Raw genomic sequence first — 25,320 nt, forward strand, 5'->3', positions numbered from 1 at the left:
AGCAGTCTCTTCCGATCATTCATAGCACTTATCACCATTTATAATAATATACAATGTGTTAAATCCTTTGCACTCAGTTAATGAATATTTGGAAAGGGATTAGAATAGCATCAGGTGCATTGTGCTACGTAAGTGTTGATTTAAACAGCAACTCACATACTCTTCACAACAACCCTATGTGGTAGTGCTATTAATACCCCCATTTTACAGATGAACAAACTAAGGAACAGAGAAGTTAAGCAACTTCTCTAAGATAGCACAGTAGTGAGCAGCAGAGCCTAACTACAAACTCAGTCTGGCACCGAAGTCCATAACCTAACTGTTCTCTATATTTCCTTTTGATTCCAGGACCTACATGGTACTGTGTGCCTAACAGGTACATTCAATAAATATTTGTTTAATAAATGAAGGAACAGTTCTAACGGGAAAATAAAAGTTACCTGTAATCCTACCACATGTTTTGAGATTCATTCTATAGATATTTCTTCTAATATGAAAATAGACTTTTAATCAAAATCTTAAATTTTTGAAATCATTTTGAGGAGCATAGATTAGGTATCAATGTGCAATATATTTAACCTTGTATTCATTATTTTAAAAAATTATAATTACAAGTCAATGTTCTTCCTTTAGGCAGGGGGAGGAGGGCGGAGGAGAGAAGCATAAGTCTTTGGTTAAGGGAGGAAGGGTTTTCCTAAAATATTCTGGCCCTTCTTATCTCCAGGAGGAGGTTGCAAAACTTAAGTTTGAAAGTTTAGGGAAGGGCAGAGACGTTTCAGGGACAAGATTAAAAACAAATTATACTTATTCGAGGCTGGGTATGGTGGCTCATGCCTGTAATCACATCACTTTGGGAGGCTGAGGAGGAGGATCGCTTGAACCCAGGAGTTCGAGATGAGCCTGGGCAACCTAGCATGATCCTGTCTCTACAAAAAAAAAAAAAAAAAAAATTAGCCAGGTGTGGTGGTATGTGCCTGTGGTCCCAGCTACTCGGGAGGCTGAGACAGGAGGATTGCTTGAACCCAGGAGGTAGAGGCTGTGGTGAGCCATAATCATGCCACTGTACTCCAGCCTGGGACACAACAAGACTCTATCTTTACAAAATAAATAAATAAATAAAATTTAAAAATTATACTTCTTTGGCTGGGTGTGGTGGCTCATGCCTGTAATCCCAGCACTTTGGGAGGCCAAGGCAGGCGGGTTATGAGGTCAAGAGATCAAGACCATCCTGGCCAACATGGTGAAATGCTGTCTCTACTAAAAATACAAAAATTAGCTGGGCTTGGTGGCACGTGCCTGTAGTCCCAGCTACTCGGGAGGCTGAAGTGGGAGATGGTGTGAACCTGGGAGGCGGATGTTGCAGTGAGCCAAGATTGCGCCACTGTACTCCAGCCTGGCGACAGAGTGAGACTCTCTCTCAAAAAAAAAAAAAAAAAGACATTATACTTCTTTAAATCAATGTGTTTTAAAGTTTATCACTGGAATTATTTTCAGAAAATTAATTGGTAAGAGTTTTCTAAATGTTCCCAAAGCACAGCAAAGGTCCGTGGTTTACAGCACACACTAGGCTACGTCAATGGGAAAATTGGATAAAAAGACAGGGCTAACCTCACCAAAGAGCAAGGAAAACCAGCAAAGTTTTCTGGTAAAACACAGGCAGGAAGTTTCTCCAAATACTGCTTTACTCACACTTTTAAAAGGCTTTCCTCCCTTCCCCCCAACTTCTAAAATAGTTTCAGGATAACAAATTTGTAACAGCTGGTCATCAAATTCATGCGCACTCCCAAAAGGACAACAGCCCTAAGACTGACTATAAATAATACATCCATCTGGCTCTTGTAGGAGTATTGGATTGACTTGTTGCCCATCACAATGTCTCCCTTCTGCCACCCCACAATGACAGGGTGAAGCTAGACGGCCTCACTGAATGGTATATGGTTACAGTTGAGGCACTGCATTGTGGGTACCCCACATTTCTGAGATAAAGTTAGCTGATAGAATTACCAGAGCATAATCAAATGCAGTCATTACAGAGGGAGCCTATATCATGTTACCTTTGAAAATATTTTAATCTAGAAACATCATACACTGTATACAAAATTCATGAATCCCTGACCCCTGGGCGTGGCCTTGGACATATTATTCTGAGCCATCTCCTATTTTCTTTCATATGTAAATGGTATTCTTGAGCTAGGAATAGAAGGAGAGAAAGAGAAAATTGAAACAGCCAGACCAAGTGTTTTTGAATGCTCTTAAAAGACAAAAGTTTGTATCACATCAGAAGTTCCCTACGTGCTCTTCAAAGCTGATTTCTTGCAGTTAAAAGAACTCAGAAGAAGCAGGCACACCATGATTTTGAAGCTCCGTTTTTGTTCTATTATTCAACTGCAGTCAACTTCCAACTGTTGAAAAAAAGATGATTTAGAATTAAAGGGTTGCTTGTCTGTGTCGCAAGGCCCTTCAACTTGTTCATCTGTGATATCCAGAGACTCCAAGATGTTGGTGAGTTTCTATTGCAATTGCCATATTGCCATGGTTTTGCCCTTTGTGTTGACTGTAGCATTGTGCTGTTTGAAGACAGAGCAGCATACTGCTTTGTGTAGTAAAAATTGATGGATAATGTACTTAAAGCTTTTAGATGTACACTATTCACATTCTAAATGACAGATACAAAAAGGAATAATCAGAATTTGGATTGTTGAATCATTGCCTCCAACAGCCAACTCTTACTGTGACAAAGTCAGTAGGGCTGATCTTAGAAGTGTAGGACTTGTGAGTGTTACGTGGTTGTGCTAACTGGTACTTTAGTGGAGGGGCAGATAAGGTAAATAGAAACAATGCCTGCTTTCTCCTCCATGTCTGGGTCCTACACATAGTCCCCAGTTTGCCTGGTTTGTAGAGGTTTAAACACAGAACAGAGGGTGTTGGGAATGAGACAAAGAGATTGTCACAGGAACATGGACCCACGGTTTTCCTTTGGTGATGAAAACAATCCTGTCAATATGGAAAACTGTGTTATCACAAAATGGGCTTAGCGAATAGAAGAAATGTCACCTACCAGCTGGAAACAACAATTCGCTGACCATCTTTGGCCTCTTGCCACTAAGGAGTTTTGGTTTTCCCATCTGTAGAAATTCTTAATTGAGTCCATCAGATTCCCAGTCATCCTAGCCATGGTTACCTTCTTCTCTAAGTTGGCAGGTTAGTGAGCTTAGGCTAGCACTTCAGCATCAAATTTAGACTTCATGATAAAGTAAATCACACAGGGAATAGCTGTCAGCATGGTGATCACCTTGTTGTTCATTCCTACTCAGGGACTGGCCTGAAGTGTTTTCACAGCCTGGGTCACTGTGATGTCCTGGCCCTGTTTGCTCAAAGTGTTCATCTCAGAGTGACTTGTGAGGTATTGCTGAGCACATAATGGTCAAGATAGCTGCATAAGCAGGCGTGGCCCCAAATGTAGTCACCTGACTTCAGAAAATCAATTTGGATTCTACAGAAAGGTTCTGTTGGATTCTGAGCGGAACCTCTTTGGATGTGCCTTTGGATTTCAAGATTGAGCCAAGTGTTGACATGGGAAGATGCTCCAGTTCCTCCAGTTATCTCAAAGAAGCTCATTACCTTGCTAAGGGTATGGACTGTCCTTTTCCAGAAAAAATCCTCTTGATATTTTGCATGCACACATGCAAAAAATAATAACAACAGAAGCTGTTTTCCTGTATGTAATGAGAGTGTTCCTCAGGTTTCTGGTTTATCTTAATGGCATCTCACTCCTTTTCTTTTCCTTTCTTTCTTTCTTTGTCTGTGTGTGTGTGTGTGTGTGTGTGTGTGTGTGTGTGTATGTGTGTGAGAGAGAGAGAGACAGGGTCTTGCTCTGTCACCCAGGCTGGAGTGCAGTGGCATGATTTCTGCTCACTGCAGCCTTGACCTCCTGGGCTCAATTGATCCTCCATCTCAGCCTCCCAAGTTGCTGGGACTACAGGCACATACCACCACTCCTGGCTAATTTTTAATTTTTTTTTTTTCTTTGTAGAGACAGGGTCTTGCTTTGTTGCCCAAGCTGTTCTCAAACTCCTGTCCTCAAGCAATCCTTCTGTTTTGGCATCCCAAAGTGCTGAGATTACAGGCATGAGCCACTGTGCCTGGACTTTTTTTCTTTTTCTTAAGAGCCAGAGCAAAATTCAAATTTTATCAGTTTTAATGAGTTATATTTTAAAAGTGGGAATTTGGCCAACAAAGTATCTTTCCTTTCTATACAAGAAGGGTATGGAGTTTGGCAATGAGCTCCTGAAAATGTAAAGAAAGCATGAGGATAACTTTGGGACTGATACTTGGGTCATTAAAAGTCTTGCAAAACTAGAATTTGTTTTCTTCTTCTTCCATTCTCTCTGTAGGCATTTAAACATACTCTGAGGCCAGGCACAGTGGCTCATGTCTGTAATCCCAGCACTTTGGGAGGCTGAGGCAGGTGGATTACTTGAGCCCAGGAGTTCGAGACCGTCCTGAATAACATGGTGAAACTCCATCTCTACAAAAAAAATTAAAAATTAGTCAGGTGTGGTGGTGTGCGTCTGTAGTCCCAGCTACTCAGGAGGCTAAGGGAGGAAGATCAGTTGAGCCATGGTGTTGTCACTACACTCCAGCCTGAGTGATAGAGTGAGACCTTGTCTAAAAAAAAAAAAAAAAAGATACTCTGTTTTTTTTTGTTCTAAAAAATTAGACAATATTTTGTTTAAACTTGCTTAGTGATTTATTTATTTATTTATTATTTATTTTTTTTTTTGAGACAGAGTCTTGCTGTTGCTCAGGCTGGAGTACAGCGGCACGATCTCGGCTCACTGCAACCTCTGCCTCCCGGGTTCAAGTGATTCTCCTGCCTCAGCCTCCCAAGTAGCTGGGACTATAGGGATGCACCACCATGCCCGACTAATTTTTGTATTTTTAGTAGAAATGGGTTTCGCCACATTGGCCAGGCTGGTCTTGAACTACTGAGCTCAAGTGATCCACCTGCCTCAGCCTCCCAAAGTGCTGGGATTACAGGCATGAGCCACCTCATCCAGCCTGATTTTTTTTTTTACCTTCAAATATATTTATTTACAGATTGAGTTTTAAAATTGTCTTAAAGTTCTTGTAGAGATTATGTCTTTTTTGTTTTGAGACGGAGTTTCACTCTGTCGCCAGGCTGGAGTGCAGTGGCGCGATCTTGGCTCACTGCAACCTCTGCCTCCCGGGTTCAAGTGATTCTCCTGCCTCAGCCTCCTGAGTAGCTGGGACTACAGGTGTGCGCCACCACGCCCAGCTAATTTTTTGTATTTTTAGTAGAGACGGGGTTTCACCATGTTGGCCAGGATGGCCTCCATCTCTTGACCTCGTGATCCACCTGCCTCGGCCGCCCAAAGTGCTGGGATTACAGGCATGAGCCACCTTGCTTGGACGAGATTATGTTTTACATATGCAATTCCTTCCTTTATCCTTTAAATATCCCCACGGATAAGGAGTGCCTCACCTCTGGACCTGGGCATTCTTCAGTATTCCAATACTGAGACTGGTTTTGTTTTTTCATTTTTCAACAACAATGTATGGAATTCTTACTCTGTGCCAAGCCCTATGCCGAGTACTTTAGTGCCTTATTTCAGGTATTGCTAGTCCTATTTCTCAGAAAAGGCAACTGAGACTCACAAGAGTTAAATAACTTGCCAGATGACACACAGCTAGAAAGCAGAGAAGCCAGAGTATTCAGATCCATGCCTCTCCACTTCTGCTTTCCCACTGTGCCTTTCACTTTCTTGGGAAACCTTTTCCCTTGTTCTTCAACTTGGATTAGAATAGCCTGTAATTCTTCTCATGAAGACATGCCTCACTTTATACTAAATGTTACCCTCTTTAAATGATTTAAAATAATCCTGCAGTGATATTCTCCTTTCTCTCCACCTCTCTAAACAGAGCATCTGTTTAATTTGGGTTCTCTAACATTGGCATGTGTCTATAAATTAAGATTTTTGTACAATGTCTCACAGATGCTTTTACCACATTTAGTTTGTACTCCTTTTCTTCTTGGACGACTTAGTTCAAAAAAACTTATTTTGGTCAAACATATGATTTTAGCTTTTGAGGTTACCTAATAAATCACCAGCTTATAGACTCATAAAAATTTGGTTGGAGAGAAAACCTCAGAGATCTGCTCACCCAACATAATCATTGTATGGGCAAGGGAGGCTGCCAGCAGCTGTGGTCACCCTGGGCTTGTGCTCCAGGGGAGAGGGAATCTCAGTTACTCTACCTAAAACTTGAGATTACTACTTCTGAGGAATCATCCCAAAAGTTCACAAATCAGGAAGAGATATCTGAATGGGTGCTTTAAATTTTGTTTAAAAGAGAGAAAATAGGACTCATACCAAATGACAGCTGGTTTTACTCCAGCCATTTTCAGGAATATCCCCAAAGAGTCTGGTACCACCAGACCGCCGCCTGGGCTGTGGTGGCTGGCAGGGGTTGTTCAGGGAAGGCAGCCTCTCTGACTAGGTTTCTGCCTGAGTCCAAATTAGAAAAGGGACATTTGGCTGCAGACTGGCCTCCAGGTGTTTGAAAGCCTATTTGTCCCTTGGTCACATTTCTTTTTTTTTCCTTTTTTTGAGATGGGGTCTCTCTCTGTCACCTAGGCTGGAGTGCAGTGGCTTGATCTCGGCTCACTGCAACCTCTGCTTCCCAGGTTCAAGCGATGCTCCTGCCTCAGCCTCCCAAGTAGCTGGGACTACAGGTGCTTGCCACTACACCTGACTAACTTTTTGTATTTTTAGTACAGATGGGGGTTTCGCCATGTTGGCCAGGCTGGTCTCGAACTCCTGACCTCAGGTGATCCGCTTGCCTCAGCCTCCCAAAGTGCTGGGATTACAGGTGTGAGGCACCATGCCCGGCCCCTTGGTCATATTTCTGTAAGTCCTTCTCTGCCCTTCTCAGACATGCAAGGGAAAGTCAGGAGAAGGGGACCAGAAGGTCTGGAGGGACAGGTGAAAAGGCACCAGAATGGAGAAGGTGGGTGTTACATGTGAGCTAGGCCAGCTTCCATCGCCACATGGCTTAGAAGACTGTCAGTGACACGTGGACAAGGCGTGGCTCTGGTAGTTAAAAAAAAAAAAATCAGGCCAGGCGCGGTGGCTCACGCCTGTAATCCCAGCACTTTGGGAGGCCAAGGCGGGTGGATCATGAGGTCAGGAGATCAAGACCATCCTGGCTAACATGGTGAAACCCCATCTCTACTAAAAATACAAAAAATTAGCTGGGCGTGGTGGCAGGCACCTGTAGTCCCGGCTGCTCGGGAGGCTGAGGCAGGAGAATGGGGTGAACCTGGGAGGTGGAGCTTGCAGTGAGGCGAGATTGTGCCACCGCACTCCAGCCTGGGCGACAGAGCGAGACTCCGTCTCAAAAAAAAAAAAAAAAAAAAGAAAAAAGAAAAAAAATCAATCCTTTACTTGCATCCCAAGTTCCTACTTTGGGAGAATAAACTCCAAATACTATCTCCTAAGGGAGGTTGATAAGTATTTGGCCATTAACTGTAGACTAATGTCATCCTCAAAATTTAATAAATGAAAAATGTAACACTCTCCTTTTTTTTTCCCCCCCCCCATTCCTTGCTGTTATTCTACTGATTGTGTTAGCATAGTGTGGATTGAGGTTGGGTCAGCTTGTGGTTGAGCTTCCTGCCTTCCTGTTTATAACTGAATTTTTCGAATTAAAAAAACATCCACTTTGTTCTGGCATAGTTGTATACATTATTCCAATATATTTAACAATGAGGCTGTTCTCATTTCACACAGAATAGCACACAGTGAAGACAGTCAGTGAGAACCAGAGCTATTGTTACAACTGACAGCAGCCAGCTCAGGAGGCAGAGGACGAGAGCGATCGGGCTGCACACACATGGATGAGGCTGATTTTTCAGAACACACGACCTATAAGCAGGAGGATTTGCCTTATGATGGGGACCTCTCTCAGATTAAGATATGCAATGATTACAGTTTTACCTCAAAAAAGGATGGCCTTGAAGTCTTAAATCAAATTATTTTCATAGCAGATGACCCTCAAGAGAAGGCTATGCATAATGAGACTTGTGGAAATACAGCTATGACCATACCCCTGGGTAAAATTACTGAAAATGCTGCCAACAAAAAAGACGAGAAAGAGAAACAATGCACTGCAGCTCGTCATATTCCAGCAAATGAAGGAGGCGCTTCTAAGTCAAGCATTTCTGATATTTTACTTCATCATCTTTCCAAAGAGCCATTCTTAAGAGGTCAAGGCATTGATTGTGAAACCCTCCCAGAGATCTCAAATGCCGACAGTTTTGAAGAGGAAGCTATTATTAAATGTATTATTTCATGTTATAATAAGAATTCTTGGCCAAAAGAACAAACCCCAGAACTCACTGACCAACTCAACCCGAAAAGGGATGGTGAAAACAGCAATAAGCCTGGTTCTCCCACCACGACAGAGGAAAATACCTCTGATTTAGAAGGGCCAGTGGCTGCTGGAGATAGCAGCCATCAAGAAAATGTAAATGTTCTAACTAAAACCAAGGGTCCAGGTGATAAACAAAAAAGTTATCAAGGGCAGGCACCCCAGAAACAGCAGACTGAAAAAGCAAATTCGGGCAACACGTTCAAATATGGCCAAGGTCAAGTTCATTACCAGCTCCCTGATTTCTCTAAGATTGCTCCCAAAGTGAAAATTCCTAAAAATAAGATAATTAATAAACCACTTGCAATAGCTAAACAAGCCAGCTTTTCTTCCAAGTCGAGAGATAAACCCACTCTTGTGCAAGATAGTCTGGAAACCACGCCTGAGTCAAACTTTGTTGAAAAACAACATCAAGAGCAGAAAGGGAAAATCACTGAACCTTCACAACAAATCCAGGTAAATGAAACAGTCTCCTGTAAACACATTAATTGGGACCACTGCTTATCTCTTTCAGTGTGGGTTTTTGGAGGGTGAATAGAGCTTGGTTCTAGTTCCAAAGTTTCATTCAGCACCCTGGGTCACCCTGGATGAGTGACGTGGCCACTCCGACTCTCAGTGTCCTCATGAGAAGCATCACAGGCTACACTGACAAAAACATATAAGAGAATAAAATCCAAATTCCGCAAGCCGGAATTTGGCTCTCCTCACTTAAACTTAGCTGCCTTCCTTCAGGAGTCATCTGCAGTTACCTGGCTGGTCCAGAACCTCTTCCCAGGCCCTGAGCTCTCTGAGTTCCTGCCTTGCGTGGCACATCCCATCTTGACTTGCCAAAGGCCTGCTTGTTTTCTTTTTTTTGAGACGGAGTCTCGCTCTGTCGCCCAGGCTGGAGTGCAGTGGCGCGATCTCGGCTCACTGCAAGCTCCGCCTCCTGGGTTCACGCCATTCTCCTGCCTCAGCCTCCCGAGTAGCTGGGACTACAGGCGCCCGCTACCACGCCCGGCTAATTTTTTGTATTTTTAGTAGAGACGGGGTTTCACAGTGTTAGCCAGGATGGTCTCGATCTCCTGACCTCGTGATCCGCCCGCCTCGGCCTCCCAAAGTGCTGGGATTACAGGCGTGAGCCACCGCGCCCGGCCGGCCTGCTTGTTTTCATGGCCTCCTTCAATTCCCCCTTGGGCCACATAACTTTTCAGGTCTCCTAAGTCACAACCTTTTCCACACTTGTTTAGTCGTTCCATCAGAGTGTGTATCTCAGCCTGCTTTGGATCTTAATAGCAGAAGCATCTGCTTCCTCCGCTAGATTCTAAGGCTCTGGAGGGCAGCAACCTTATCTTCGCCTTTCCATTGCCTAATTTCCCCCAGAGGCCTGGCCTCGTGTCTTAACGTACGTTATGCCCTTAGTTATTAATGCTAAGTCCAATGGAATTAAGATCGTTAGTAATGGATTTCAAGCTTGTTATCTTGGTAATCATTTGGTACAAAACTTTGTTAATGCTTAATTTATGCTATTTCCCCCTTTCCCTTACCCCATCTTCTCACACTCCCCCACCAACTTCTCAACATGCTGAGGCTCAGGATCTCATTGATGTTTGAGGCCCAATAGTAAGGTAAATCCATATTAATAATCAAAATACACATTTTAGTTCTTGGGCACTTTGCCTAGAGTGCATGATCTTTCTTTTGAGCCTTATATGAAGGTGTCCTGGACTGAACCACACTGCCTGTTTCCATTTCCATTCTCTCTCTTTTTCTATAACCTAACCTTGGAAGTGATTTCTCTCTCTTTCTCTTTTTTTTAATTTCCATTTCCATTTTCACATTTCAGCTCCCCTCTCTTTCAACTGAATGCCTGGGGAGTTTGAGCAGAACCCCCTACATCCAAACCTGAGCCAACAGCCCACCTGGCCATGACTGGGATGCTCTCTCTAGGTCTGAGAGAAACCTACACCCCCGTGGTATTGGGAAGTGTTGGGGTTCCTTGTTCTGCTTGCAGGAGAACATCCTCATTGTGTCCAGTTCTCAGTGCCCCGTGGTTAGCAGGAGCAGATGGATATCAGGCTCATCTCCCTCTGGTATGGGGGTTCGAGGTCAGGTATCTGATTTTTTCCAGTTCTGTCAATTCAGATTGGAGAATTGGACACTGCAGGTTTCATATCCATCATATAGTTGAGATGTCTAGAAAGACCATAGTCCATTTTGACCAGCTCTCCAGCACTAGCATGTTTCTGAGCTTTATGTGTTGGGAACAAAGGAAAGACCCCGCAAGGTGAATCACTCTGGAATTTAAACTGTTCAATTAGCCAGTGGTGAGTAGAAAACCATCACTATCTTGACACACAGTTTGGAACTTAATGCATCCTCTGTTATTCTCTAGAGTGTGGCTACCATGTGTTTTGTGTTAGTGACAGCACCAGCAACAGAGCTGGTGACAAGACCAGCCATGGTCCCTACCCTTGTGAAACTTATAGTCTAGTTTTAGGAGAAATGTTTCAGCATTTCACATACCAGTATCAAACACAATGGTGATAACAGGTAACATGTATTGTTACATGCTTACCACCTGCCTGATACTATGGTAGACATTTAACATTTCATCCTCATAACAACCCCCTGAGGCAGGTTCACTTACTATCCCCATTTTCCTGCCAAAGAATTGCAGGCTTATAAGTGATGAGACAATTACTTGGGTTGCCCAGCAAGTAAGTGTCAGAGTGGAATTCAACCTTGGCATCATGGCCCTGGCTCTTGACTGCAAACCTGGGCTCCCTCTATGATGACAGAACATGTTGGGTCATTCTGAACGGTGGCGTCATTGATCAATATCGACAGTAACGTTTTCTTACCCTTTAATTGTGCAGATGGAGCCCACAGTACATATCCACCAAGAACTTCTCACAGGTACTAATGTTTTAAAACTTCTTTGAGATATATATATATGTTTTGTTTTTGTCTTTTTGAGACAGGGTCTCACTCTGTCACCCAGGCTGGAGTGCAGCAGCACAATCTTGGTTCATTGCAGCCTTGACCTCTGGGGCTCAAATGATCCTCCCACCTCATCCTCCCGAGTAGCTGGGATTACAGGTGCATGCCACCACACCTAGATAATTTTTTTTTTTGTAGAGGTGGGGTCTCACTTTGCTGCTGAGGATGGTCTTGAACTCCTGGCTTCAAAGTGATCCCCCCGCTTTGGCCTCCCAAAGTGCTGGGATTACAGGTGTAAGCCACTGTGCCTGGCCTAGATAAATATTTTGAAAAAAATAAAAATTTAAAAATAGTAAGTGGTGGTGACTGCAACAGCTTTCTGTTTTCAGTACTTAATAAAACTGTGATAAGTTGAGATGAATGGTAGCCCAAATGTGTTCTTTCTTGTATAGGAATAGAATCTGAGGCAAGTCTCTCTAAGTTGTCACCAACCTCTGAGAAAGGCACTTCCTCAAGTTCTTCTTACATATTTCAAAAGATATCCCAAGGGAAACAGATGTGTCAGAAGTTGAAAGAACAGACTGATCAACTGAAGACTAAAGTAATACTTTTAAAGCTTATTATAAACAATGTAAGTAACCAAATTCATACATGAGAAACCATGCCATTAATGAGAGATTGTAATTTTTTCACTGCAGGTACAAGAATTTTCCAAAAGAATAAAACAGGACTCTCCTTACCATTTGCAAGACAAGAAGCTGGTAATGAATTTTATCCCGTTTTTAAAATCTTGATTAGAGAATATGGCTTGGATAAAGACAAATAACTTCATAGTGCCATGTTTTCTCTACAGTGGTGGGAGTGGAAATGTTTTGCTAAAGATTAAACCATCTTTGTTTATGGGGGCTAAAAGAGCTTAGAATTCTGTTTCTCTATCTATTTAGCCCTCTTTCCTTCTCAGGGGATCTATTACTTATGGCTATTACTCCTTGCCAGGTTACTCATAATTAATCTGACACCATGGGAGGTTCAAGAGAAGAACCCATAATCACTTATAAAGGGTGGGCCTGTCTGAAGTTGATGGGTACTGGTGAATTCAGGTTATAAAAATTGCCATTACCTGGAAATTAAATATGACTTTGAATACTCATAAAATCAACCTTGAAGCAATGTTTTTCAGGTCAAAATCTTTTCCTTTCATATCCTTGCTAGTTGCTGCATTTAATCAAACCATTAATTTATGTCATCACCACAGCAGTCATGTTGTCAGTGCCAGGATCATGGGAAGGGGGTGGAGCAATGGGGTGAAGGGTAAGGCTGGGAGAACCAGAAGTATGCTGACCTGACATTGAAGATGTAGTTGAGGCCATTGGCTCATCAACAAGGGATAAGGTCAGAAGTTCTGACGTAGGCACAAGCAAGGTTTAGGGAGGGCTGTGCTTCAGAAACCTAGCAGCATGGACAAAAACCAGGGGACCCAAATGCTAAAAGACACAGTTGATTATTCTCTCATTTATCCTGTTAATTAAATCATTCATTCAACAAACATTTATCAGGCACTTTCTATGTCTCAGACCCTGTACCAGGCACTAGGAATTCAAGATGAATAAACAATTCCTTTTTCAAGTGGTTTATAGTCTCTTAGGAACAGTGGACTGGTAAACAGGCAGCTAAAATGCAGCTGGAGAAATGTTACAGAGAATGCTAATGGCAGCCTAGAAGAGGCTCACCTTTGCCAGTGAGGGGACACTTGGAAGGCTTCCTGGAAGTCACTTCTGAGCTGGGTGTTGCAGAAGGAATAGGGATGAGCTTGGCAGGAGACCAAGGGGTATTCTAGAAAAAGGAAACAGCAGGTGCAATGGCACAGGGGTGAGGAAGTGCTGCCAGTGTGAGGAGCTGTGGGCACTGTGATTTACCATACGGCACTTGGGAGCACGTGGTGACATGGGGGTGGGGGAGGAGACAGGGGAGGTGGACAGGGGTACTTCATGAAGGCCTTTAAGCCATGCCTGAGGCTGAGTAATTGGGCAGCATTGAAGGTTTTTTTTTTTTTTTGAGACACGGTCTCATTCTGTCACTCATGCTAGAGTGCAGTGGCATGATCTCAGCTCACTGCAACTTCCACTCCCCAAGTTCAAGTGATTCTTCTGCCTCAGCCTCCCAAGTAGCTGGAGTTACAGGTGTGCACCACCGTGCCTGGCTAATTTTTGTATTTTTAGTAGAGACGGGGTTTCACCATGTTGGCTGGGCTGGTCTTGAACTCCTGACTTCAGGGTGATCCACCTGCCTCGGTCTCCCAAAGTGCTGGGATTACAGGCGTGAGCTGCTGCACCTGGCTGCATTGAAGGTTTTCAAGCTGACAAATGGGAAGCACCATGGGGGCAAGGCTGAAGGCACAGAGATTGGTTCGGAAGCCAGAATCCAGGTAACAAGTCAGGAGGGCCTGAACGAAGGCTGGCAATGAGGCTGGAGATGGGGACAAATCTGGGGGTTTAGGGAAATGGTGGCAGATGGAAAGGGCTGAAGAGAGGAAGGGAAGAGGCTTGGATGAGCTCCAGATTTCTGGCTTGGGTAACCAAGGTCAGGAATAAAAGTAGAGGATCCCGTTTAGAATGGGTGTGGAAGGCAAGCAGGAGGCAAGACGTCAAGTTGAGTTTGGGGCATTTTGGGTTTGAGCTACCTTTGGGACATCTAAGTAGAGGGCTCCAGTAGGCAGTTAGACTAGTGGATCTGGCCTGCAGAGCTGTTTGGGTGAGAAATGTAGATTTGGGCATAGTTGTGAGTTGACGCTGGAGTGGATGAGACGGGCCAGGCAAAATACACAGAGTGAGAAGTGAAGAGGGCCCAGGAGAGACTCGAGGGAAATGGCAGCTGGGGAGGAGCAGAGGCGGAGAAGCCAAGAGAAAAGGGGGTTTGAAGGAGAGGGCAGTGGGCCCAAATAAGAAGTGCATTGGATTTGGCAATCAAGATGTTATAAGGGTCTTTGGCAAGCCTGGTTTTGATTGAAGTGGTGGATCTGGAAGCCAGATTGCAGGGATTATGGAAGAAACAACGATAAACAAGATCTCCAGAAAGCTAGGATTTCAGGAATTGGAAGAACACACAATTTTAAAGGGCTGAGCAGAGCAGAGAAAACTGGTTCTGTCAGAAGCCTTTGGAAGCCTGGATGTGGGAGGTTTCTTCCTGATGTTATCGGGCATGCGAGGATCCCTGCTGACCTAGGGGAGAGTAAAGGTGGCTCCTGACATTATCAGCCTGTGGTCTGGGACTTCCAGGCCCAGGTGGTTCAGTCTTGAAAAAAGCCAGACAGGGCTACAAGCAACCGCCTCAGCCTGAGCAGCACTACACAGCAGAAAGCATTTGGATTTTGGAGCGGATGTCGTGCCTCTACTTATTGGTTACACAACTGTAGACATGTTACAGCATGTCTTCCCTTTCAGAGTTGTTATGAGAATTCAGTGAGGCACATTTCTGCCTAGGAAATTGTGCCCTATCTTCTGCAACATAATGCAATTTAAATTCCAAGATCCTGAATTATAATTTGTGATTAGCTTTTATCTCTTTTCTCGTTACCCTCTTTCCCTTGAACACATAATTCTTCCTCATGGCCTCAGCTGCCATCTTCAGGCTTCCAGTTCCTAAGTCACTTGTCCTGACTTCTCATCTATAGCTCCAAATGTTTGTGTCTCTCTTCACTTCGGACATCCCACCCTCACTGCAAACTCTACCTTGTCCAACATCAATATCTTCGAGCCTGTTAGCCTTTCCAAATTCCCCAGTTTAGTCAGGTCTACCACATTCTTCTCACTTCCCAAGCTGAGAAACTCAAGCATTGTCTGTGAGATTTACAGTGTCAGTCAGGGTTCTGGCAGGGACCAGATGGTTACTCAAATGGGGCAACGGAGGAGAGTTTAACAAAGGCATTATTTTACAACAGTGTGGGCAAGGCTAAGGGAAACCAATAAGGGATGGAAAAGCATCTCCTGGAAGGACCCGTGGGGAGCTCCCCTTTGGCCTGAAGGAGCAGAGGAAAAGCAGGTCCTAGAGCCTAAAGAGAGCAGCTGTCACTGTGGGACTAGCTGACAAGCCCTGTGGCTTTTGGTGGAGGGACAGAGTCAACTTCATGACGGCACAGGTGAGGAAGAAAAGACTCTCATCTCATCCTCCAACTCCTCTCTCCTGCTGTTGCCTTCCATTGACTAAAACCAACCAAAACCAAAGCCAGGGCCCAGGGGAGCCTGTGGTGCAGTCCATTAAATGTCAGCACAGAGAAAGAGGATGAACCTGGGGAGAAATGTAAAACATCTGCCACACCTGCCGCTTTTTATCCACCCTTTAGCCAATATGTTTCCAAACTCTTGTTTATTCACTTTTAATATTAATAAGAATTGGCTGGGAGTGGTGGCTCATGCCTGTAATCCCAGTACTTTGGGAGGCCAAGGTGGGTGGACCACCTGAGGTCAGGAGTTTGAGACCAGCCTGGCCAACATGGTGAAACCGCATCTCTACTAAAAATACAAAAATTAGCCAGGCATGGTGGTGCACGCCTGTAATCTCAGCTACTTGGAAGGCTGAGGCAGGAGAATTGCTTGAACCTGGGAGGTAGAAGTTACAGTGAGCTGAAATCACACCACTGCACTCCAGCCTGGGTGACAGAGCGAGTGACTGTCTTAAATTAAAAAAAAAAAAAAGAATTAATAATCTGTCAAGTATGTACTATAGTCCTGGCACAATGCATTATCTCATTTAGTTTTTATAATATGAGGCAAGGAGTATTACCTTAATTTTACAGATGTAGAAACTGAAGCTTAGAGAGTTCAAGTTTACTAAAATCATACAATGAGTAAGTGACAGAGTCTGAACTTGCACCCAGCTGTGTCTGATCCTGTAACCTCACTGAGCTATGTTTCTGTCCTGGGCAACCTCTGTCCAATTCATCCCTTCCTCTCCATTTTCATGGATACTGCCTGGTCCAGGCCCTCCAGAGCATCCTTTATGCCTGATTTAAGTTGCACTCCTTCCACTGGGCCTTGGCAAAGGTCTCTCTCTATCTATCTATCTATATCTATATATACATATATAGATATGCACTCCAGAGCTCTGGCTTTGGTATATATATATATATGGAGAGAGAGAGAGAGAGAGATGGAGTCTCGCTCTGTTGCCCAGGCTGGAGTGCAGTGGTGCAATTTTGGCTCACTGCAACCTCTGCCTCCTGGGCTCAAGTGATTTTCCTGCCTCAACCTCCCAGGTAGCTGGGATTACAGGCACGCACCACCATGCCCGGATAATTTTTGTATTTTTAATAGAGATGGGGTTTCACCATGTTGGTCAGGCCGGTCTTGAACTAATGACCTAAAATGATCTGCCCACTTCGGCCTCCCAAAGTGCTGGGATTATAGGCATGAGCCACTGTGCCTGGCCTTTGGCTAAGTACTCTAAGCCACAGTCTCTTTTCTCAATGGAATAACGTCTCTAAGACCAGGAACTGTGCCTGATGCAATTTTTTAATCTCACACTTCTGGCCCAGGGCCAGAAATAGAAAGTGCTCAGGGAATGTTTAGTGACTGGGGATGTGGAACTGAAGCCTCCATACATCTTCAACATGCCCCTAACCCGCACAGTTTAAACATTCATCTGCTTGAGGCTGCACGTAGTGATGTCTGGAAGACCCATTCACAGCTTTGGCTAAATCTTCCTGCTGTTCCTTCCCCATCTCATCCTCCAACTCCCCACAGACTGAAACCCAGGCCATGTAACTACAGTTCCTTTTTAAGATCTATGTGCCTTCAGACATATTGCTAGAGCTCCAATTTCCTCCTTTGTAAAAGTGGGATAATAAAATATACTTTACCACATTTACAACATTGATGTGTTGATTAAATAAGATGAGGAATGGAAAAATGCTTTGTAAGCTAAAAACCATTCTGCAAATATACAGGATTATGAATGTCCCACTAAGGAAGGCCAGAGGCCTCTGAGTGGGTTCTGAGAGAGAAATCAGAAGTAATTGTACTTTTGAGCTGTGTGCTGTGAGGGTTTGTGAATGTTGAGATGACCCTTGGGTTGTCTATAGTTTAGATGTCAGACTCTGAGACAAAACAATTTATGCTGCTGGGAGAAGGATGGCAGCTTTGTTTTGACACTACTGTAGGGTATGCCTGCTTTGTGTTTTTGGGAAAACAATTACACACACAGGCTTGCATGTGAATGATTCCAGTGACTTCACCGCTGCAGGTCCTGGAGAAACTGCAGGGACACCTTGAACTGCTGGAGCAGAACTTTCTGGCCACCAAGGACAAGCATCTGACTTTGCAGCAGCAAGTCCACAAGCACGAATCAACAATCATTGGTGACTTTGATCCAGAAAGGTCAGGTTTAAACCAACTGTGTAAGGTGGAAGGGTCAAAGGTGATCTCCTTCAGGTGGGATTCTGATGTGGCTGCTGGCTTAGTGCTTGGAGAGCCACTGGTCTAGGGTCAGCAGAAACTGTGTCACCAATGAACAAAGTGTCAACTAATACCACAGACAGCATGGAGGACCTGTTGAGTGTAAGGTGCTGTGCTGGACATTGACTCAGATGGAACACCCAAAATGAACAAATGCTTCCTGGGGCAGAGGCATTGTACCAAAATTTTGCAATTTGTTGAATATCATTATAATTGGTTTGGAGACCCAGAGGAGCCTAAGAAAACCCTAGAAAGGCTCACATGATAACCACAGAGGGCCCTCTTCTCAAGTTCCTCCTCTCCTCTCCCTCTCAGCTTTTTCCTCTCTTATCTATCTCTCCCCACACCTGCCTTTATTGTCCTTGCCTGGTTCTCTCTTCTGTCCCTCTCTTTCCCCTTTTCTTTCCCATTCACTGATAATTCCAAGGCACACTGGGCAGGAGGGGGTCATTGTAAAGTTAATTGGTGTCAGGGTGAGGGACCTACAAATCCTGATAAAGGAAAAGTGTGAAAGCTTAAAGTTAAATGATTTCTGAGTTAATTCACATTAGAACCTTGAACACACACTCCAAACTGAAGTTTCTAACTGGTGGTTTTTATGGCACTGTATTCTCCTTTCTCCATTCCAGATAATTTTAAGCTGTATTCCAGGACTCAAGGAGAGGATTCTTTCCCTATAATTTCCTGGTATAAATTAAAAGAAACTATTTAGTAGGTTTAATATTTGTGAGTTCAGCCCTTTCTATTCATAGCATTTTAATATGGAATTGTTGTTGCCAAATTTTTTAATGGTTTACATTTCAGCCCTAGCGTTCTGTGGTATTTTTTTCCCCAAGGTATGGTTTTACTTTTCCAAAATTAATGGAACCTCTGTCTACCTTTATTTCAGCACTGAGTAATTAGACAGTGAGGATGAGGTTTTAATATTGATTTTTTTCCCAAAGGCTTTTTTTGGGGGTAGGGGAAGAAAGAACTCTGCATGCTTCTGCTATTTAAAATTAATAGAGTAAGGATATTTATTTTCCAAGGAATCTTCTGCTTGGGCAGTCATTTTAAAGACAGGTTTCTGTGCACATTAAGACCAAAGTTATTCAATGTCTTATTTATATCCTAGTTACAACCACACTGTGCCTGGCATGAGTATAAATAAAAAGAGCTTCAACTGCAATTACATTCCATATATGGGAGAAGCTTTCAGCACTGGGGCAAGGGAGGGACTCAGCCTTTCCCAAATCTCAGCTAAAGTCACCTCAGGACAGGCAAAGACTGATCAGCTCCAGAATAGTCCCCTTGTTCTCAAATGGGCATAATGTGACAAGGAACAGAATCCCATACAACCCTTGGGTTCTTGATATGTCGAGAACCTTATAAGTGTTGAGTCCAAAGGCTAATGCAGAGGGCTTTCTGGAGGGGCAAGAATTCTGCAAATTCATCGACTAGTCCTTTGTTTACATCACCTGCTGTGCTCTTATTAAAGCCTTCTCATTATTACCTTTACAAGGTAATGTGCAAAAATATTTGCTTGGATTTCATGCATCTTGCTTGTCAGAATGTAGTCCAATAGTAATTTGCTTCTTTCACATATTAACATCAGAAGCCAGGAATTCAAGAAATGGGGTTCTACCTTCATCAGCCACTTCTCCCTGAGAGTCTCAGCATAAAATCTTATCTTCTGCTTTAAAGAAAAGATCACAACTTCCCTCAAAAATGTCTCTTCCATCTCCAAATCCCCATGTTTTCACCTCCTCTCCCTTCCTTAATCTGCTCTCCAACCTCTCTAGCCATGGTCCTTGAACCCATCCCTTTCTACTTCCTTGAGGCCTTGCTCCACCATTTTATTTCTTTTATTATTATTATTTTTATTATTACTATTATTATTATTATTTGTGATGGAGTCTTGCTCTGTTGCCCAGGCTGGAGTGCAGTGGCGCGATCTCGGCTCACTGCAACCTCCACCTCCCAGGTTCAAGCGATTCTCCTGCCTTAGCCTCCAGAATAGCTGGGATTAAAGGTGCATGCCACCATGCCTGACTAATTTTTTCATATTTTTAGTAAAGACGGGGTTTCACCGGGTTGGCCAGGCTGGTCTTGAACTCCTGACCGAAAGTGATCTGCCCACCTTGGCCTCCCAAAGTGCTGGGATTACAGGCATGAGCCACCGTACCCGGGCTCATTTCTTTTAAACTTTCAGTCTCTCCTTGTCCCCTGTTTCATTCTCTTCTGCCTGCAAGATCCCAACATAGTTTCCTATATTTTATTCAATTATCACTTTGTTTTTTTCATGCTTAGATCTTTGTCCCACCACTTATTGAATAGGGCAGCCTTTCCCCACTGGTTGAAAAAGCCCCTTATATCAGATACAAAACCTCCACATGTATACAGAACTGTTTCTATTCCCATTGATCTATGTGTCTATTTCTACATTATCCACATAGTTTTAAACTATTATAGGTTAGTGTATATTTAGAAATGTTTCTTCTTTTTAAAATTTTCTTATAGCTGTTCTTATACACTCATGTTACTAATAAACTTTATAATCAGCTCACCAAGGTTCTTAATAAAATTTCATGAGGATTTTGCTTAGGAATGTATTGAATTTATAGGTTAGATTGGGAAGAACTGAAATCTTTGTAGTGAGTATTCCCATCACGTTTTCTTCATGCAGATTTTACACATTTTTTGGTTAAGTTTATTACTAGCTATTTTATAGTGTTCTGAGTATTGTCGACAGATGTTTTCTCTGATGTCATAGGAAGTATTTCCATATTGTATATTTAACTTGTACTGGGCTACCTTATGCAATTCTCTTCTTAGTGTTTTGTTGATTTTTTAGTTGATTGTCTTAATTTTTAAGTATGACAATCCATAGCATCTGAAAATATTAATAAGCTTTTTACTCCAGAATATTTGTATTGTACTTTCTTTTCTCTCCAATTCTTATCTATCTCATTTCTTTTTCTTTATTTCATTTGCTAGGTTTTCCAGAGCAATATTGGATAATTAATATTAGTGAAAGACAGCATTTTTTTTTTTCAGACAAAGTCTCACTCTTGTCCAGGCTGGAATGCAGTGGCACAATCATAGCTCATTGCAACCTCAAACTCCTGGACTCTGAGATCCTCCCACCTCAGCCTCCTGAGTAGCAGGGACTACAGGTGCATGCCACCACTCCCAGCTAATTAAAAAAAATTTTTTTTTGTAGAGACATGGTCTCCCTATGTTTTCCAGGCTAGTCTCTAACTCCTGGGTTCAAGTGATACTCCCACACTGTGGTCTCCCAAAGTGTTAGGATTACCAGCGTGAGCCGTAAAAGACAGCATTCTTGTCATGTTACTAATAATAATGAGAACTCTCCTAAGTATGATTCAAATAGATAAGCTTCATCAAGAGAGTTTTCTTCTATTCCTAGCTTTCTAGAATTAGGGCTTTTGTTGTTATTTAATTTAAGAAAATGTTTAATCAAATGGGATTTAGAAATCTAGTTTTTCTCCTTTAATCTATTAATTTAGTGGAATATGTTAATAAATATACTAACGTTGAACCACAGAATGAGTTGGGCAATTTTCCCTTTTCTTTTTTTTTTTATTGAGACGGAGTCTCGCTCCTCCAGGCTGGAGTGCAGTGGCGCGATCTTGGCTCGCTGCAAGCTCCGCCTCCCGGCTTCACGCCATTCTCCTGCCTCAGCCTCCCAAGTAGCTGAGACTACAAGCATCCGCCAAGTTTTCTGTATTTTTAGTAGAGACGGGGTTTCACCATGTTAGCCAGTATGGTCTCGATCTCCTGACCTCGTGATCCACCCACCTCCGCCTTCCAAAGTGCTGGGATTACAGGTGTGAACTACCGCGCCGGGCCCCTTTTCTTTTCATGTTCTGGAAGAGTCTAATAATATAGGACTTATCTGTTGCTTAAAAGTCTTGGTAGAATTATGTTTAGTGAACTCCAAGGTTCTATACACGTGCTTCGGGGTCTGCATATACTTGATTTAAATTTCTCCTTTAAAAATATATGTTGAAATATATGCTTTCAAACTGTAATAAATTACATTTTAAACTATGTAATACATAAAAATTAACATATTAGAGACATTGAAATTTTTTTTAAAAGGCTTGGTAGAACTCACCCATTATCCCACTCTTCATGCCTTTCATGGAGTAGATTTTTAACACTTTCCATTTTTCTCTGGTTGTTGGTCTTTTCATATTTTCTACTTTTTTAAAAGTGAATTTTAATAATTTATATTATTCTAGAAACTTGCCCAGTTCACCTAAATTTTAAATGGTGTTGATATGGATTTTTCAATGCCTTTTGATTTAAAATTTGTCCTATTTTTCCTTTCTCATTCTTAATGTTATTTGTTTTTCAGACTTCCAGTGGTTTGTTTCATAGATATTTTGGAAGAAAACATGTTTTATCTTATTGATCAAATTCTTTTAAGTCTCATTTATTTCTAGTAATTTTATGAATCCTTTTCTGTGGTTTATTTTATATTCCCTTTTCTATCTTCCTATTTTAAATAGTTGATTGATTTTTGATTTTTTCCCCCAATAATGCATTTAAGACTAGAAGTTTTCCTCAGAGTACTGCTTTAACTGCATTACATTGGTTTTCCTATGTTATTCTCTCATTTGTCATTGACTTGTAAGTTATGCCTAACATTCATTTTTATTTCCTACTTAATCCAAAGCTATTTAGGTATTAAAATTTCTAATTAAACAGGGTTTTTTTTTGGGGGGGGGCTATCTTTTTGTTGTTAATGTCTAGTGATAAGAGAATGTAGGTAGTACAATTTTTAATATTTTGGATTTTCTTGAAATTTTCCTTTGTGGACTGTTACAAGGTAAATTTTTATAAATGTAATGGATTTGAAGAAAATGGATTCTCTTTGTTGGGTAAAATATATATTTATATACACATACACATATATTCATATGGATTAGAACTTGTTAATTAAATTATTCAGATATCTAATATTCTTCCTCTTTTTAAATTAGCATAACAAGTAATTCCATAGAATCACAGTTCTTAGAATCCCTTGTAAGGGATCTCAAAATCATCAAATCCAGATAAGTAAGGTACAGTATTGTTATTCCAGGTTATAAGTGAGACATTGGAGGCCCAGAAATACTAAGTGATTTATACAAGGATACGCAGCTAATGGACAGCAGGTGAAGATCAGAGCCCAGGCTGTCAGAGAAACTATGAACAGTCATGCGGGCTCCCATTATCCTTTGTGACAGAAGACAGGCCACATTAATAATATAAATCAATGCTGTATTCAAGAACTGTCATTATTAATTAGAATGCCAACCACATAGCCCAGAAGATGCCTGTGTGTTTATGTTTACTTAGAAAAGTGGAAGGTGAAATCTTCAAATTGGAGATGCTGCTTGAAGATGTTAAAGAGAAAATGGATGAAAGCAAATATACTTCAGCTCCTTCCCTTCCTGTGAGTTCTCCAGTTACCCTGGATGACTTGGCCTCCACCTTCTCTTCACTCTCAAATGAGGTAATACAGCAATGTACAGTCTAATTTTGTGCCAGGAAAAATGGTGTTTTTGCATTTATAGACTCCTAATTCATGGATTCACTGAATTCCATTTTTAATATCTCATGAAAATTTAACTTTCCAAAGTCCCATGAATTATATTATTTTAAATGGAACCAGCTTTTAAAGATTAGAAGCTATTTCAAGTGTTAATTTTTGAAACATCGTTATAGTTTAGGATGTAACAATGCTGTTTAAATCCATTAAACCACTGAAGAGCTATTTCTTCCAAATTAATAAGAAAATTTTTGTAGATCATGCCTGGAAGAAATAATTTTTTTTCTTCATAGTTTTGTACTCACCCAGGCTGGAGTGTGGTAGCACGATCTCAGCTCACTGCAACCTTTGTCTCCCGGGCTCAAGTGATTCTCCTCCCTCAGCCTCCCAAGCAGCTGAGATTACAGGTGCATGCCACCACTGCCTGGCTAATTTTTTATATTTTTGGTAGAGATGGGGTTTCACCATGTTGGCCAGGCTGGTCTCAAACTCCTGACCTCAAGTGATCCGCCCGCTTGGCCTTCCAAAGTGTTGGGATTACAGGCATGAGCCACCTGAAAATAAAGAATAGCACACTCAGTGAAATAATTATTTCCCATGAATCCACTTCTGCATTTTCCTTCTCTCAAGTTAAATCCTTTTGGATTTCTACTTATGCAAGATTGGGAATTCAAATTAACCACCACTGTCTTTCTATACTTTTTGCCTTTGTAGCCTCAACTATCAGAACATTCAGACTAAAATCAAAATTCTGAGAAACAGAATCATTTAAATAAATACCTTAAATGGACTCTTTAGTTTCATACAGTATTTGAAGACACAGCCTGGGGCTGATATTCAGACTTGAATGAGGATTTTGTCAAAGCGAAGGACAAAGTGACAAAGATTATGTCAACGTTAGCCCTTCCGAAGAAGTGTTTGCCTCCTCAAAGCACTTACCTGCCTGGCAAAATCTCACTCATTCAAGGCCCAGCTCTAGCGTCAGGTCATTTATGCATCCCTAGTCAGCCACCCTCCTCACCCCCAAGCCCCCCAATCCCCCGCACCTGGAGGAATTCTTGGCCCCGGCCTCTGTGTCCCCGCAGCACTGGGTCTCGTTTGTCTCTGTGACTCTGCACTCATCTTTGAATCCTGAATGTCCAGCTGAAAGCCCAGGAGAGTCGATGCTTCATAGAGGAAGCCCTGAGCCACCGTGGATGTAACAGCCCATCTCAAGGCACCCAAGCAGTTTCCAGGCTCACAGCGGCTGCCCTGCTAGTCTTGGACCTGCAGGAGTCACAAGTCTTTGTGAGGCCACCTCAGGGTTGGCCCTGCCCTCTACCTGGCAGCTCCCTGGGGTCTGGATCTGCTCTTCTTTACTTGGTCCCAAGTTTACAGCTACTGTTGTGAAATGATGAGAACTCTCTAAATAACTTTGTGGTAAGTGGTTCTGGAAAGAGTCTAGTGCTGGCATCCTTCATTCACTCAGCAGTATGTATTGCTATAGGCTAGCACTTTTCTAGGTATTGGGGATAAAACATGAACAACAAACAAATCACCTGCCCTCAAGATGCTTACATTTCTGTAAGAGAGACATATACTTATTAAGTATATGTCTTAATAACAAATTAAGCCGGGTGCGGTGGCTCACGCCTGTAATTCCAGCACTTTGGGAGGCTGAGGCAGGCGGATCACGAGGTCAGGAGTTCGAGACCAGCCTGGCCAACATGGTGAAACCCCGTTTCTACTAAAGATACAAAAAATTAGCCGGGCGTGGTGGCGGGCGCCAGTAATCCCAGCTACTTGGGAGGCTGAGGCAGGAGAATCGCTTGAACCCGGGAGGCAGAGGTTGCAGTGAGCCGAGATTGCGCCATTGCACTCCAGTCTGGGTGACAGGGCAAGACTCCATCTCAAAAAAAAAAAAAAAATTAAATTAACATATAATTATGAAATGTTAAAAAGCACAGTGCAGAA

The 25,320-nt window shown here is 42.5% G+C and overlaps 1 protein-coding gene and 1 long non-coding RNA gene across 5 annotated transcripts in view; one reads left to right on the forward strand and one right to left on the reverse strand.

Annotated features, from left to right (window-relative positions):
- The window catches only part of AKNAD1 (AKNA domain containing 1), a 62,722-nt gene that overhangs the window by 14,653 nt on the left and 22,749 nt on the right, over positions 1-25,320 (forward strand). For 2 of the 4 annotated variants that reach the window (XM_063606638.1, XM_055115170.2), the window contains exons 3-10: positions 2,320-2,502; positions 3,315-3,631; positions 7,815-8,910; positions 11,313-11,352; positions 11,829-11,977; positions 12,075-12,137; positions 17,614-17,747; positions 23,175-23,331. In XM_063606638.1, coding sequence (XP_063462708.1) covers positions 7,918-8,910; positions 11,313-11,352; positions 11,829-11,977; positions 12,075-12,137; positions 17,614-17,747; positions 23,175-23,331 — 1,536 coding nt within the window. In that variant the 5' untranslated portion in view covers positions 2,320-2,502; positions 3,315-3,631; positions 7,815-7,917. Of the gene's footprint in view, positions 1-1,922; positions 2,503-3,314; positions 3,632-7,814; positions 8,911-11,312; positions 11,353-11,828; positions 11,978-12,074; positions 12,138-17,613; positions 17,748-23,174; positions 23,332-25,320 lie in introns of those variants that run through there. The other 2 variants (XM_063606639.1, XM_055115169.3) reach the window with 2 other exon arrangements.
- LOC134730970 (uncharacterized) lies at positions 2,272-24,612 on the reverse strand. Its single transcript, XR_010112922.1, has 3 exons — positions 24,414-24,612; positions 23,673-23,921; positions 2,272-2,402 (listed from the first exon to the last, which is right to left on the reverse strand). It is a non-coding gene; the product is annotated as an uncharacterized LOC134730970 (long non-coding RNA).

The sequence above is a fragment of the Pan paniscus genome, chromosome 1 (genome assembly GCF_029289425.2).
Source record: "Pan paniscus chromosome 1, NHGRI_mPanPan1-v2.0_pri, whole genome shotgun sequence".
NCBI lineage: Eukaryota > Metazoa > Chordata > Mammalia > Primates > Hominidae > Pan > Pan paniscus.